Source organism: Antechinus flavipes, chromosome 1 (assembly GCF_016432865.1).
Source record: "Antechinus flavipes isolate AdamAnt ecotype Samford, QLD, Australia chromosome 1, AdamAnt_v2, whole genome shotgun sequence".
NCBI lineage: Eukaryota > Metazoa > Chordata > Mammalia > Dasyuromorphia > Dasyuridae > Antechinus > Antechinus flavipes.
The window spans coordinates 179,051,147-179,066,938 of record NC_067398.1 but is presented as its reverse complement, the minus strand read 5'-3'; the positions used below and the strand labels follow the sequence as shown (position 1 = coordinate 179,066,938).

The following is a 15,792-nucleotide window of genomic DNA, read 5'->3' as shown; positions in this document are numbered from 1 at the left end:
TTAATATAATCCCTATTCCCCACTAGATTAATCCAAATCTCACTATCTCATTAAATCATCAATTCAGTTGGTGCCATTTCAAAGTAGCCAAGATAGAGTAAGTCAAAAGGTAGTTTGGAAATCTCATAACAACATAAACTAACATATCATACCATAGCATAGCATATGATAATCTAATATAGCATAATATTTAAGCTATTCTTACAAAAATTTGTCAAAAAAGATTTTTAAAATAGCAGATGCAACTTTAACTGTACTACAGAAGTTAAAACTATGTATAGCCATTATTATTAACCCAGTATTAAATACTGACATTAATTAGTATTAACCCAGAGAATAAGGAAAAATATGTACAAAAATATTTATCGCAAGTTTTTTAGATCAAAGAACTAGAAAGAAAAAGGTGTCCATTAATTAGTGAGTGGCTGAGCAAATTTAGTGTGTGAATGTAATAAAATATCATTAATAAGAAATGATGAAATGAATAATTAAGCAGAACCTGGAAAGACATGTGTGAAGTAAGCAAAACCAAAAAATTCATATAACAACAGCAACATTACAAAGAAAAATAAAATAGTTTCAGTCCAGTCCATAGTCCTAGCCAACATGTTTATACATTGATCACAGCATATACAGAGAATCCCTTTCAATCTAAAGGCAAAGATCACCAATTAATTCTAGTTATTAAATTTAAATGATGAATCAATTACCATGATAATTTGTTCATTCTGGCCAGAGATCAATATAAAAGCCATGGTAAAATAAGAAGTAAAAAGGAAACTCAAACTAAATGTAAATATATAAAATGTTATAATCACAAGACAAACATTAAATATCCACTTACACAGGGCCAAAAAACTGTTTGTATAAATAAAAGTTATTTTTGCCTTTAGAAGTTAAAAAACAGAATTGAATACCTTTTAATAATAACAACAATAATAACAATCATTTTAGATCTGGATTTTTTTAATATTTTATTTTTAAAATATGTTTATTAAAGCTATTTATTTTCAAAACACATACATAGATAATCTTCAACGTTCACCCTTGCAAAATCCTGTGATTCAAATTTTTCCCTTCCTATCCCCCTATTCTCTCCCCAGATAGCATGTAACCCAATATGTTTACGATACATATTTTCACAATTATCATGCTGCACAAGAAAAATCAGATCAAAAGGGAAAAAAAGAAAAAGGAAAACAAAATGCAAGCAAACAGCAAAAAAGTTAAAATACTATGTTGTGATCCACACTCAGTTTCCACAATCCTCTCTCTGGGTATAGATGACTCCCTTCATCACAAGTCATTGGAACTGGCCTAAGTCACCTCACTGTTGAAAAGAGTCACATCCATCAGAACTGATCTTATTGTTGCCATGTACGATGATCTCCTGGTTCAGCTCATTTTACTTAGTGTCAGTTCAAGTAAGTCTCTCCAGGCCTCTCTGAAATCATTCTGCTGATCAGGTTTTTACAGAACCACAATATTCTATAACATTTTTGCATACATAAGTCCCTTTCCCTCATTTATGATCTCTTTGGGATACAAATCCAGTAATGATGCTGCTGGATCAAAACGTATACAGAGTTTGATAGCTCTTTGGGCATAGTTACAAATTGCTCTCCAGAATGGTTGGATCCGTTCACAGTTCCACCAACAATAAATAAGTGTCCTAGTTTTCCTACATCTTCTCCAACATTCATCATTATCTTTTCCTATCATCTTAACCAATCTGAGAGTTGTGTAGTAGTATCTCAGAGTTATCTTAATTTGCATTTCTCTGATCAATAATTATTTAGAGCCTTTTCATATGACTAGAAATGGTTTTAATTTCTTTATTTGAAAATTGTCTATTCATCCTTTGTGAATCTGGATTTTGTCCATGAGAAAGCTGCTCTACAAGAGCTGATTTTCTATAGCACTTTAAAGTTTGTAAAGTTTCTTGTACATATTACTTCATTTCAGCCTCACAACAATCCTGAGAGATTGATGCTATTAACATCACCATTTTGCAGATGAGAAAACTGAGGTTCACTGAAGTGAAATGACTAAGTAGTGCTGCTGGATGGTACAGAGGTTAGAGGCACTGGACATGTGGTTTAGATATGGCCTCAGATACCACCTAGCTGTCTGATGCTGAGCAAGTCCCTTGATATCTGTCTGTCTCAGGACCCTCAAATATAAAATGGGGATAATAATAGCACCTAACTCTGAGGGTTATTGTGAAGATCAAATGACCTCCCTTCTCATCTAACTACTGAGTGCCCAAGATAAGATTTAAAATCAGGTTTCCCTAAATCTAAATCTTGTGCTCTATTTACTATACCATAATGTCCCAATAGTAATAATAACAATAACCTTCATATAGCACTTTAAAACATTAAAATCATTTTCATGACAACAATTCTGTGAGATAAATTATGCACTTTATAGATGAGAAAATTGAGGATCAGAGATGAAGTCACTTATGCTTGGCCACCCAGCTCCTAAGTGTTAGAACCAGGTCTCACTTTGAGGCTTCTTGCCCCCAAATTCAGAGCTTTATTTATTACAACTATCAAACCTTCTATATATTTTTCTAAAACTTGATCCCCAATAACTCACCAGCAGAATTTTGACTTTAGCATAAATAATCTCTTCATTTTCTCGCATGATCATAATTTTTTGTTGCAGCATATAATCCTCATTCTCAATAGCTTGATTATCACGATGAAGTGACAAATTGGGTTCAGCTACTAAGTGAATGGCAATATCACCAAGTACTCCTTGCTCTCGAATAATTTTTAAATGAACAATTGTGGCATTCTCTGTCAAATAATAAGAAACAACATTTAAAGTGAGTCAGTGTTTCTTTTTTTCATCAACATTATGCCAAATGACTTTGCTAGTAACAAAAATTCTTAGATCCAGAGACTAAGTTTTCCAAAACGATTCTTTGGATAATAGTCAGCAGGAAATATGAGGAAGAATAAACACATTCCTATCAAGATTCATTCTTTCAGTGTTCAGGAAAGATTTATAAAAGATGTGCTATATGCAAGGTGTTTATATAATGAAGAAAAGGAAGGGAATAAGCATTTGTGTAGCTACTGTTTGTCAGGCACTGTATCAAGCTCTTTACATATACATCTTATTTGATCCTTACAATAATATTGAGAGACAGATGCTATTTTTATCCCCATGTTTTAATGGGATATGAAGACAATGTTATTTTTTATCCCCATGTTTTAATGAGATATGTAGACAAAGGAGAAAACAAACCTTGTGATCAAAGATCTTAAAATCTATTAAGGTAATACAAATTTGCTCTTAATAAGTTAGAAGATGGAGACAACCGCCAAAATCTAAGACAATGGCTCTCAAGTTTGTCCCTGTTACAATGTTATTTTTTTTATCTGGAATTGTGGCATAATAATGGAGAGTTGAAAAACTTGCACAAACATGTTAGTTTGTAAGTTTAAACTCCATATAATTTGTGATGATACATATGGATGGGAACTTAATAAACACCTTTTGGGTACCATCAATCTAGAAAGACTAGGAAAGATTACCTAATTGATTACCTAATGCCTACAGTTACTAATTAATATTTCCTTCTTCCCTTAAAAGTATCACTTAGAAACTGTTAAATATAGCATTAGCCATATCCCATTTCTGTGTATCTTTCCCTAGATTAACCCTCACCCTCCAAAGTTGTATTCTTCTATACGACATTCTCTTATAGTTATATCTAATCAGCTAAACTTTTGAAAAATTTTTTTACTTAAAATAAATGTCAAATTTACTGCAAAGTATCTTAGGAAAGTGTTTGGTTAAGGCAATTTAGCAAACATTGCTATGTACTATGCAGGTATAAGATATCATAAGTGATACAAAAATAGGTAAGTCAGGTTTCCTCACCCAAGAATAGTGCAAGTATTAATTACAAGTGCTTAAAAGAGTCTTCCAAAATGGGAAAAAATAGATAAATTAAATGGTTAAATTTAAATGGTCAAACTAAATCCAAGGTTTAAATAAAAAAATTATAAACTATTAAAAGCATATACTGTTTGCAGAGTACTGTAAATCTGGGGAAATTTTAGAGTTCAATTAAGTCACAATCCTGGTATATGAGTTATAGTTGAATAGAATCTATGAAAATGACTGAAACTTGACAATGAATATCATATTACTGTATATCCTACTAAAAATTACTGCTCACTGATTCTATTCATATAGGGGAACACATAAACACAGATAGGGGGTATACATATGTAATTTTCCATTACACATTAAACTATAAGTTTTTCTTGAAAGTGAAAGTTTTATCTTATCAGAAAAACTTCAGAAAAAATAAACACATCATTATGTTATATGAATTTTATGTAGCAGTTATCCAAATGATTCAAAACCTTTTAACCACACTAACCCATTTATCCTCACAATATATCAGCAAAATCGCTATGAAAGAGTTAATTCCACAAAGAAAAGATGAATTGATCACCTTGATTGAATGAGATAGGTAAATAATTTTTAGATTACTTTGGATCTGATCAGAACCATATTAGAGATGAATATTATAGCCATTTGAGAGATTGTGATGATTGTGGCCTGAATATTATCATTTTGGGGCAAAAAATTCTCAAAGTGGAATGTTGAGGAGGTAGGGAAGTGGGGAGACCTGGTTAGGAACAGAAATCCATTTCTAACTAATGGCAGGTAGGTGGTTAGGGAAGGAGAAAAAGAGAACCAGATTAAGAAGAATTCATGGGGCAGCTAGATGATGCAATAGATAGAACACTGGCCTTGGAGTCAGAAGGAAACTGAGCTCAAATTTAGTCTCTGACACTTAATACTTCCTAGCTGTGTGAGCCTGGGCAAGTTACTTAATCCCAATTGCATCATCAAAAAATATAATAGATTTTTAAAAATTGAATAAGAAAAATATTTTAAAAGAATTCAAATTGTATCTCTCAAAGACTAATTTCTCTCTGCAATATATTTAACTGAAAGTACTACTAACATGATCAGTGGATTAAGTGGACACTGAATTACTTGGACTAATGAAAGTAATATTATATAATTAGAATACCAAACAGAAAAAATACATAAAATGGAAATAGGAAGTATATTACATAAAGTGTGCTTTAAATACATAAAAGTGTGACATTAAAATGTCACAAAAATGCTTCTTATTTAAAATACTGCCAGGTTTATAAGATTCACCTTCAGGCTCTAATACTGTAACAAAGAGAGAATCAGCATGCCAGCCAACCACACCATATGGACAGTCATTAGGGAGAGTGGTTATTACAGCCTTGTTCCTTTTGGGATCAATGGTAGCTCCTCTTATAGGGTCTTCAATCCCTTCTGTGGTGACATGGATTAGTGTTATAACAACAATCTCAGATAATTCTGGGATGTCATCAGCAAGAACTGACAGGGTGATGGTCAACAGTGCTTGGCCTTCAGAAAATGAAATCTAAAAATTTAGAGAAAGATATGTCACTGATATTGTTACCACCAATTGATTCTACTGAAACATTCATTTTATTCAATTGGAACACCAAAAAGCAGACTTTATTGAAATTTCTTACTGGCCACATATCACAGTAACTATGCAATGGGGTAGAATGTAATTTCTGAAGCAATTCAGAGTCTCTTTTTACTGAAAGTTAGAGGAAAACCTGGTTAGGAACAGAAATCCATTTCTAACACTTAAGCCAGTAAACTATACCAAGTCAAAATGCCATATGCTGCTTTATGTCTTTTATTAAAGTAAATACTCTTTGTGGGAATACAGGTCCCAAATTACAGCCTTATTTGTTAATGGTAATGCAGGACAGGGAAATCATAAATAAATAACATACACAAATTATCTAAAAATGTCATTGTAACCTAATAGCTTCAACCTTTTCCCCACAAAATCTTTTGCTGGTATTGTTATTCATTTCCCTTTTATTTCCCCTGTGCATGCCCCCATTGGATGTGTTATTTAGCAATGAAATAAGCAAAAAGGATAAGCAAGAGAATCAGTTTGCTAGATAATCCATAAACTCAATATGCATTTAGTGACTAAGCCAGAGAGAGTTTTAATATCAAAATGGAAAACAATTTATAGTGTAGATCCAGAATACTTTTTATGAACTAACAATATTATGGAATTAAAGTAAAAATAAATTAAATCAAGTTTACATAGCGTAAAAAAATCCACTAACATATAGTGTTGCCAGTATTTTTACACTATGAATACTGTATCACAACACAAAATTAATATGGTTTTATCAGCACAGATTTGACTATGTTATAGCCCTTGTTCATTACATTGGAGTCCTTGATATAGAATCATTGAAATGGGACTGCCTTAGATCAGGAAGTTTTATAAAGTCACCCTATTTATCAGAACCCAGGAGAATGGAAAAATGGGTCATACTGGTTGATGTTTGCAGGACACACACACACACACACACACACACACACAGAATTATTTCTTTGCAAATGCTTTGTTTCAAGCCCTACCTTGACAAGATTTTGAGTTTAAATTGTGACGTCTCTTTCTAATATTAGTTCCCCTATTCAAAACTTACCTCGGCTTGGTTTCTTCTTTGCTTTCCCTTCACTCAAACTTCTCTTCACTTTCCCCAATCATAAAATGAAAACCACAGCATCACCTAACTCCCAGGATTATCGTGAGGATCAAATGAAATAATATTTGCAAAGTGCTTAGCGTAGTGCCAGTCACAGATTAAGAGTTATATAAATGTTGGCCATTAATAATAATTATCAGTATTAACATTATTATTTTTTTGCTCCAGATCTTTTATCTTTTTGTATTCAAGTCCAGAATGGGAACTGGATTGTTTTATCTTCTGATTATTTCCCTAGCTTGATATTGGCAAAAGTCACTTAACCCCCATAAGTTTCAATTCCCTCATGTGTAAAACAATGGATAGAACTTAAGTTCTATCTTAAGGTTCTATTAAGTTCTATATAGAACTTAAGGTTCTTTCCAGTTGTGAATCTGTTTGAATATTGATAGTCCTGACCTTAAACTGTTCCCTAACTAATCAGAATGAATGATGACCTGAAGCTTTTCATGGGAAATGTGATGATATCAGCCTGGCAAAATAAAAAGAGTCAAAAAATATGGATTCAAAATCCAGTTCTCTCATTATCTAACTATGCAGCCTCGGTCAAGACACTTGATCTATTTGTTTCTTCATCTCCTAGATTTAGAAGGTTAGAGTAGATGACCTTTCACAGTCCAGCTCTAACTTTCTACAGTGGATTTCAGGTTAACCCACAGAATCAAATCACCTATTTCTCTGCTGGCTGTTGACAAAAAGGACTTCATTTAATCCACATAAATTTATTAAAGGCCACCTATGCATTATATACTATGCAAAGTCCCTTCTGTCAAGGACATCAAAATTCTGCTGGTAATACATGAACAAGCAAATAGATATGTATTTACAAGATACATAAATACAAGATATATATCAATACATGACAATTTAGGGAGGGAGAGAACACTAACACATGAGGGGAATCTGAGAAGGATTCATGGAAAAAGCAGAAACTGTACTGAATCTTGAAGGAAACTAAAATTTTATGCAATAGAGACAAGGGAAACATGCATGCTGAATTTCATGTTTTGTTGATTGGCATTATTGTCACATTTCAAAAGGCACACAGCAAAAAATAATAATAGCAAAAAATAAAAACTTTAACATCTCTCAGTATCAATCATCATTATATGGGAATTTCACTATAGTTTCATAAATTACATACCACCCCTGATGTGGGAAATATGTCATTAATACTTCCAGTAGCTACCCATTCTACTGTTATACGACCATATGTTCCTTTTAAACGTTCAACATTCAAGGTTATCAGATTATCCTGTTCCATTTCCTCTACTTTTTTATACAATGAATTCTGAAAATGAAGAGGAATGACAAACATATTAGTCATTTGAAACTGTACAGCCATAATTGTGTTATTATTTAATATTATTACACTTTCACAAAATTATAAGTGTTGAGTATACTATGTAAAATGATCTTGTCTATAGTGAAATAACCAGTTTGAGAGAATTAGGAGACAATTCTAGTGCCTATCTTGCCATGACCCTTGAGGAGATCACTAAAATTCTTAGGGGATTTTTGTTTCCTTTCTTATAAGGACAATCAGGTGTACAATGAATGGAATGCTAGGCCTAAACTCATGAAGACCCAAGTTCAAATCTGGCCTTGGACACTCACTAACTGTTTGACTGGACAAGTCACTAAATTTCTGTCTGCCTCTTTTCCTCAACCATATTATGGGGATGTTAATAGGACATACTTCCCTATGATTATTGTCAGTCAGTCAATAACTATTTATTAAGTACCTACTATATACCAGGAACTGGGTTAAGGACTGAGAATACAGGAAAAGGCAAAAAAAAAAAAATTGGTCCTTGTTCTCAAGAAGCTGACAATCTAATGGAGAAGACAACAAGCAAACACATATATACACATAAACTATATGCAAGAAAAATAGGAAATAAAAGTTAAAAGAGGGAAGGTAACAAAATTAAGGGTATTGAGGAAGGCCTCCTAATCAATTCCTAATCAAAGACAACCTAATCAGTTTTAGCAGAAGATGGGTTTTTTGTAAAAATGACAAAATATTTGTAAAGCACTTAATACAGTTCTGTGAAGATGACACACACTTAATACATGTTTATTTCTTTCCTTCCTTCTTAAGAAGAGTTTCAACTGAATAATGAATAATAGCCAAAATAATTCACATTCTAGTTCTACTAATTCACTGATGGAACTTCCCATTCTCTTTTATTTCTGTTATCTTAGAATCAAAATTAAAGAAGTCATGCTGATTTTCCTTCCTTTCTCTGTCAATTTCAGTTGTTTTGTATTTAGTTTATAAGACTTTAACATCATTTTCCCTCCCAATAGTCTCTCTCTTGCTAGCGTTCTCATTTTGCTCATGTTCACAATCATACTCTCTAGGTACTTTCTCTAATTCCATTCTCATTTTCAACTCTGTATGTTCTTAATGCTCCTTTCTTGATACTTGTAGTAACTCTCCTCAAATGTTTGCATCTTTTCTCTTCAAAATCACTGAATTCCCTTAAGACTTAGAACAATACAGAACACATAGTTTTTCAGGGTAAGCTCTCCTCATCCTCTTCTGGTAGCATTATGTTCCAACTCTATTTAAAATGCTAAATTCTTGAGAAAAGATCATGTCTAACTATATTTTATACAACATTTTAACATCATATTACAGATGTTAGATAATAACAAAATCATGCCCAAAGCAATCAAATATTCCCTGAGAAACTGTCACTATTTCTAAAATGTGCACATCATTTATTCACTAGGGACCACATAGCTGTTAGGAAGCCTTGCTTCCCTAGCTCTGTGCATTCAATTAATGAGGTTAGTCAATGAGGATTTGATGCAACCAGAAAACACATGTGAAACTCTCATTAGTTACTTTCCTTAATCAAATGCGCTGCTGCCAGATTGCCCAGACTCCATGAGGCCTTTGTTAGCTAATTCCATTTAATAGATTTAAAACAAAGTCAGATACATTATCTAGAGTTGAGTCTCTTGAATACTTGGAAACAAGAAACTAACAAGAGTTTACTAAAAAAAGAACCCAGCATACACTAGTAACCAACAAAGTAATACACTTTGCTTCAGATACAAAGATGGTAGAGATTCATATTTTGAGGTTTGATTTTATTATTTTGTTTTCCCCATCAAGATAACCATAAGGTCCTGAGAGGAGAATGGGGTTGTTTTTGGTTCTTTTGTTGACTCTGTATCCCCAGTAACTAATGGTGTTTTTCCCAGTGCAAGACCACTAATAGGTGTCTGTTGAATTGAAATTTATCTTTTCCTCTATATTATGTAGTCCCCTCATTATCAATGGATAGTATACATTTGTGAGAAAACTATTGAGCTTTGGGTTGCCATCTGAAGCCACAGAACAGAATTTTTCTAACAAGTAGCTTATTAGAAAGTTGACTACTATATGTCCCTTATTAGCCCTCTATGCCAGAGGGTCCTAATGTGGCATCCCTAAACATACTACCTAGAGAGGAAAATGAACTCACAAATGCAAATCCATGAAATGGCCTTATTTCTCAAAGGCTATATCTTCTTCTTGACTTCTTCTTGACTATAATCAACCACTACTAACCCTAACTCAAAGACCACTGAATGGATTTTTAGGTCTAAAAGTATGAGGTGAGCATCCAAAGTACTTGATAGAGGCAATTAAAGAACCTCCCTGAAGTTGTCACATTATTTAAATTCACATTGCATGTTTTTACTGAGCCAGGATCAATTTTATATAATAATAATTTTGAGTAATGTGAATTCAAACACAAAGGAACCTAGCTGTTACTTTTCTGGTTTCATTCCATCCATACAATTCACACAACTACAAGGAAGCATAAAAATATTCCTGAATATGCAAAGTGGCTGTAAAAATACAATACATTATTCCAACCCCTAAAACCAGGATTTTTATATTAGTACCTGAGCAAATGCAATGATTCCATAGGCATCATCATTAGAAGGGATAACTATTTTCACATAATTATTAATACCAATCTCTGCTCCTCCTTTGGGATTTTTAAGCTGAACTTTGAAAAATTCTTCTTCCTCTGGTATTATGTCATCAAGAATATTGACTGCAATTATGGCTTCCTTGGTTCCAGGTGTGAATATCAATTCACCTGAACTGGCATGAGAAAAAAATATATAAATAAGAGCACAAAATAAAACAATATAAGGAACAGACTAGATTGATTATAAACATCTCAAAATACTAATATCAATGATTGTAAAAAAAAAGTGCTTCCTCAAAAATAAAAATGTTCAAATTGATAAAGTTTTTGGCTAAATATAAAGATTGTAAATAATGAATAATAACCAAATTGTAAGTATATCAATATAGTATCTCTTCATTTAAATTTTAAGTCATCAAAGAAATTCTGGTCTCAGACCTGTGATTTCTTTTGTATAAAGGGCTCCATATGAGGAAAAAATCTAAACTAATGCAGAGCAGTACATGCTCTATAAGTCATAATTCCAGAGAGATATCTGATAGCACTAAGAGAATACATGAAGTCACATAGTTAGAATGTGTCAGAGTCAGGACTTAGACCTAATTATTTTTGACTCCAAAGCCAGTTGTCTATCTTGTGCCATTCACCAAAGGGGTACTTATCAAAAAATATAGAATATAAAATATAAAGTGCATTAATATGCTCAGTATGAAACGTGAAACCTACCTGGGAATAAAATCAGATTGATCTGAGATATAGGACAATTCATAGATCTGTGAGTGATGAACTCCTGATAAAACAATGAGGTTTTTGCTTAAATTCAGCGACTTTATAGTAACAGAAGCTGCATCATTAGCAGAAGGTGCTCCCAAAACAAAAGAGAATTCATTCAATTCTGAACTCCAGCAATAGAGAGCAGATTCAACTTTGCCAACAAGTAGTATGTGGACTGAAAAGAGTAAAAAAAAAAGGAAAAAAAAAGAAAAGTTATGAAAGGAATAAGCAATCTTTAAAAATACTATGGAACAATGACAATAGCATGGCTACCTGTTTACTATCTATTTGAAATGTTCCTAATCACAGGTCTGTTTACATCATCCCTCTACCCAATAAATTCCATTAGCTTCCTAATACCTCCAGTATCAAATATAACTTCCTCTGTCTGATATTCAAAGCCCTTCATAAACTCTCTCTTTCCCTTTCCCAACTTCTTACATCCTATCACAACATATATAAATCAAAAGGCACAGAAAGGAGATTTAAAAAGGCTAAAAATTGTCTCAGTCCAAAACACCTGATATCCTTAATAATCAGAAAGTCATAAAAGCTAAGGTCATGACTAACACAGAATATAAGCTCATCTGTAACACTGTATGTAGCAGGATATTTGAAAAATGTAAACAATGTTGCTTCATTTTATCGAGAAGATGGGTACAAAAAGATGGGGGAGATCTGGAGGAAATTATGAAAGTACTAGTGGCAAGGTGTGGACCTCCAATGATTCCTAGCAGGGTAATTAATATGTTAATAGTGCTGACTAACCTCAAGAAGGTGATGATAAAAGAGGAGTATAAAAAGATTGGGAGATGAATGTAACCATTCTGTAATTAATACTACTGTATTGTAAGAAAAGATGAAAGAAGGAGTTCATAGAAACTTGGGAAGCCTTGCATGAAATGGTGAAGAACTAGAAGAACAATTTATACAAATGATGGCACTTGTAAGGATAAAAAAACTTTGAAAGACTTAAAAATATTTAAAGACCAAATTGAGAAGTGATAATAGAGTTCCAAAGAACTGAAGATAAAGTATGCTATGCACATCTTGACATAGAGTTGATGGACTCAGGGTAATGGATGAGACATGTATTTTGGGTTTTTTTCCTCAACAATATTTTATTTTTCCAAATACATGATGATAGTTTTCAACATTTTTGTAAGACTGTTTCAAATTTTTCTCTCTCCCTTCCTTATCTATTCACTACCCAAAACAGCAATCTAATATAGGCTAAACATGTGCAATCCTTTAAACATATTTCCATTCCAAATTTTATATTGTGCAAGAAAAATCAGGCCAAAAGGGAAAAACCACAAGAAAGAAAAAGCAAGCAAACTAACAAAAAAGTTGAAAATATTATGCTTTGATCCACATTTAATCTCTATATTTCTTTCTTTAAATGCAGATGGCATTTTCCATCCCAAGTATATTGAAATGAGACATGTATTTTTTGATATGGCTTGTGCAGTTTTACTACCAGTACATAACTGATATAGGACTTGACCTTCCTGACTCCAAGACCACCAATTCTCTAGCCATTATACCATACTGCCTCTTATTTCCTCATATTACCTTTCAAAAACCTTCAGCTCCTATTTAATTTCTTATTTAAATCTTCTGTACATAGTTCTGTCTTTCTTCCTTAAACTCGTATAGTATCCTTTCACTCTGCTATTCATTTATAAGATCATTATAAAACTATTGTACCTCATTCACTTTACTTGCATTTCTTATCTGCTCCAGCCCCTTTTCTTCTCTCTACCCATTAAACAACTGAAAAATAAGATAAAACCTAATAACAAATTGTAGTAAAATAAATGACCACATCAGTGATACACCAAAATGTATATATATCATTTAACATTTTAAGTTACTTTTCTGGAAGGGAGTAGCAGGACAAATGGAATCATGGATCATCATTTCGTGGATCAGATTTCCAAAATATTTTGAAATTCTTTTTTATTATATAGTTTTTTTGTCATTGTATAAATTATCCCCATTAGTTTAAAAAAGTCTTTCTGGTTTCCTCTGAAATTATCATTTCATTTGGCACAATAATGCTAATTACTTTCATATATTATAATTTAATTAGCCATTCTCCAATTCATCGGTATGCTCCTACTTTTCAGGTTGGAATTACAATGAAAAAAGCATCCATAAAGAGCAACCATAAATAATTTTTTCCATATGGCCCTTTTCTTCTTCCTTTGATTTCTTTTGGGTATTGACCTATTATTACCACTAGATCAAAGAATATATACAGTTTAATGTGACTTTGGGGCATAGTCCTAAATTGCTTTCCAGAATGATTATCATCAACATGCCTGTCTGACCCTCATCTATAATAATTGCCATTTTTTTCTTTTGGTATTTTGCCAATCTAATGGGTGTGAGGCTGAACCTCAAAATTGCTTTAATTTTCATTTATCTAATTATTAATGATTTGAAGCATTTCTTTCATATAATTATTGATAAACTGAATTTCTTTGGAAAGTGCTTGTTCATATTCTTTGTCTATCAATTGGGGAATTAAATTTAAAAATTTGACTCAGTTTCTTATAAATTTTTTAAATGAAACTTCTATCAGAAAAACTTGTTGCAAAGCTATTTCCCAGTTACCCTGTTTCCATTCTAATTTTAATTACATCAGTTTTGTGTAAATACTTTTAAATCTTATATAATTATAATAATCCATTTTATCTTCTGTGATCCTCTCCCTTATTTGGTTATAAATTCTTCTTTTATCCAGAGATTTAAAAGATAATTTCTTCCTTACTACTTTTATTATTATTATATTCCATTTCCATTGTATTATATATATATACATATATATACATACATGTTTTGTTTCTCAGAACATACATTAGTCACATGTAAACAGGTACCTCTTTGTAGCTTTGGCTGCTAGAATGGTGACTTATATAGAAGAAATGTAATGTCTGTTGTCCTATTGACACAGAACATATTTGAAGCCATATTAAAAGATGAAATTACCCAGTTCCTAATTTGTGATAAATAAAAAAGAAGAAAAAATGATGGATTTCTTAGGAAGTTTCACAATAAAGAATAAACTGCTTTATGAGAACCTAATAGCATTAGATTGTAAGTAAATTTTTTTTCTAATTCTATACTTAGCAGAGATTAGAAATAGCAATTCTCTATCTGCATTATAATTTCACAATACATAAAAATGACAATGTCATGCCTCGGTTTCTCAAAGCTAGCAACATGAAAGACAGCTTTAATTTTGAAGTTAGAAAGTTAGGGTTTATTTCTTAGCCCTGCTACTTAAAGTCCATGTGATCTTGAGGTCCCTAGGTCTTAATTTCCTCATTTCTACAGTGAGAGAAATGAATTAGATGACCTTAAAGATTCCTTCCCAGCATTACATCTATGTTACAACTCTAAATTTTCCTTTTAACAGCTCTTTCTATTTGTTTAATTAATTTGTTGCATTTCAAGCTGAAACTGGAGAAAATCATGAAAAGATCAAAACCTAAAGTTAATGTTTCATTAAGTGTAAGGATTCTCTAATCCTAGGAAAGACAGAAATAGTTCTTAATCAAAAATCCCAATACAAGTCCATGTCAGATGCTTTGTAGCCTATCAAATCTAATTTGGATATATTTATTCCCACAATTCTATTCCTACAGAAATGAATCAAAACTTATTATAACTAAAACGAAGTTAATTTTATTATTACTGTTATCTGAAAGTACTGGCTGCAATTAGAATAAGTTCCCAAACATTAATCCATACCTATCCCTGAGGTAGGTGTGAAGGAGTGGATCCTGTTTATAGCACCAAAATCTAAGGACTGAAAATATCTTAAAGAAGACTGCCCTGTCTCCCAGATGAAAATGTCAGTTGAACTCTTGTCTCCTACAAGAAAAGAAGAAAAATAAAGTCTGAAGGCAAAAATTAGAAAAAAAATTACATAAGAAAACATATAATGAAGGAATATTAAATTTAATAAAGAGAATATAACTAAAGTAGAAATAGTTCATCCTTTTTTATACTATAACAAAATGTATATATAGTTAGCCTCTTAAAATTAGTAGATGGTAAACAAGAAAACTTAGGTAAAACAATGTTTGATTATATTAAAGAAACAATTCATTTCCCTTCTAAAAGTAGAGTGATATGGGGGCAGCTAAGTGATGCAGCCCTGAAGTCAGGAGGACCTGAGTTCAAATCTAGCCTCACTTAACACTTCCTAACTGTGTGACCCTGGCCAAGTCTCTTAACCCCAATTGCCTCAGCAAAAAAAACAAAAACAAAAACAAAACATATATGTATGTATGTAAAACACACACACACATATATGTGTGTGTGTGTATATATATATATATATACACACACACACACATATATATATATAAAGAGAGAAAGAGAGTATTATTTTTAAAAAATCACCTTTCAAATTCAGAGAAAATTTCAAAAATAAT

At 32.1% G+C, this 15,792-nt stretch overlaps 1 protein-coding gene across 1 annotated transcript in view; it reads right to left on the bottom strand.

Annotated features, from left to right (window-relative positions):
* Positions 1-15,792, bottom strand: part of ADGRV1 (adhesion G protein-coupled receptor V1) — a 671,454-nt gene that overhangs the window by 501,598 nt on the left and 154,064 nt on the right. The window contains exons 50-55 of the mRNA XM_051971448.1: positions 15,104-15,226; positions 11,294-11,516; positions 10,536-10,740; positions 7,771-7,917; positions 5,206-5,461; positions 2,605-2,807 (exon numbers count right to left, since the gene is read on the bottom strand). Coding sequence (XP_051827408.1) covers positions 2,605-2,807; positions 5,206-5,461; positions 7,771-7,917; positions 10,536-10,740; positions 11,294-11,516; positions 15,104-15,226 — 1,157 coding nt within the window. The remainder of the gene's footprint in view (positions 1-2,604; positions 2,808-5,205; positions 5,462-7,770; positions 7,918-10,535; positions 10,741-11,293; positions 11,517-15,103; positions 15,227-15,792) is intronic.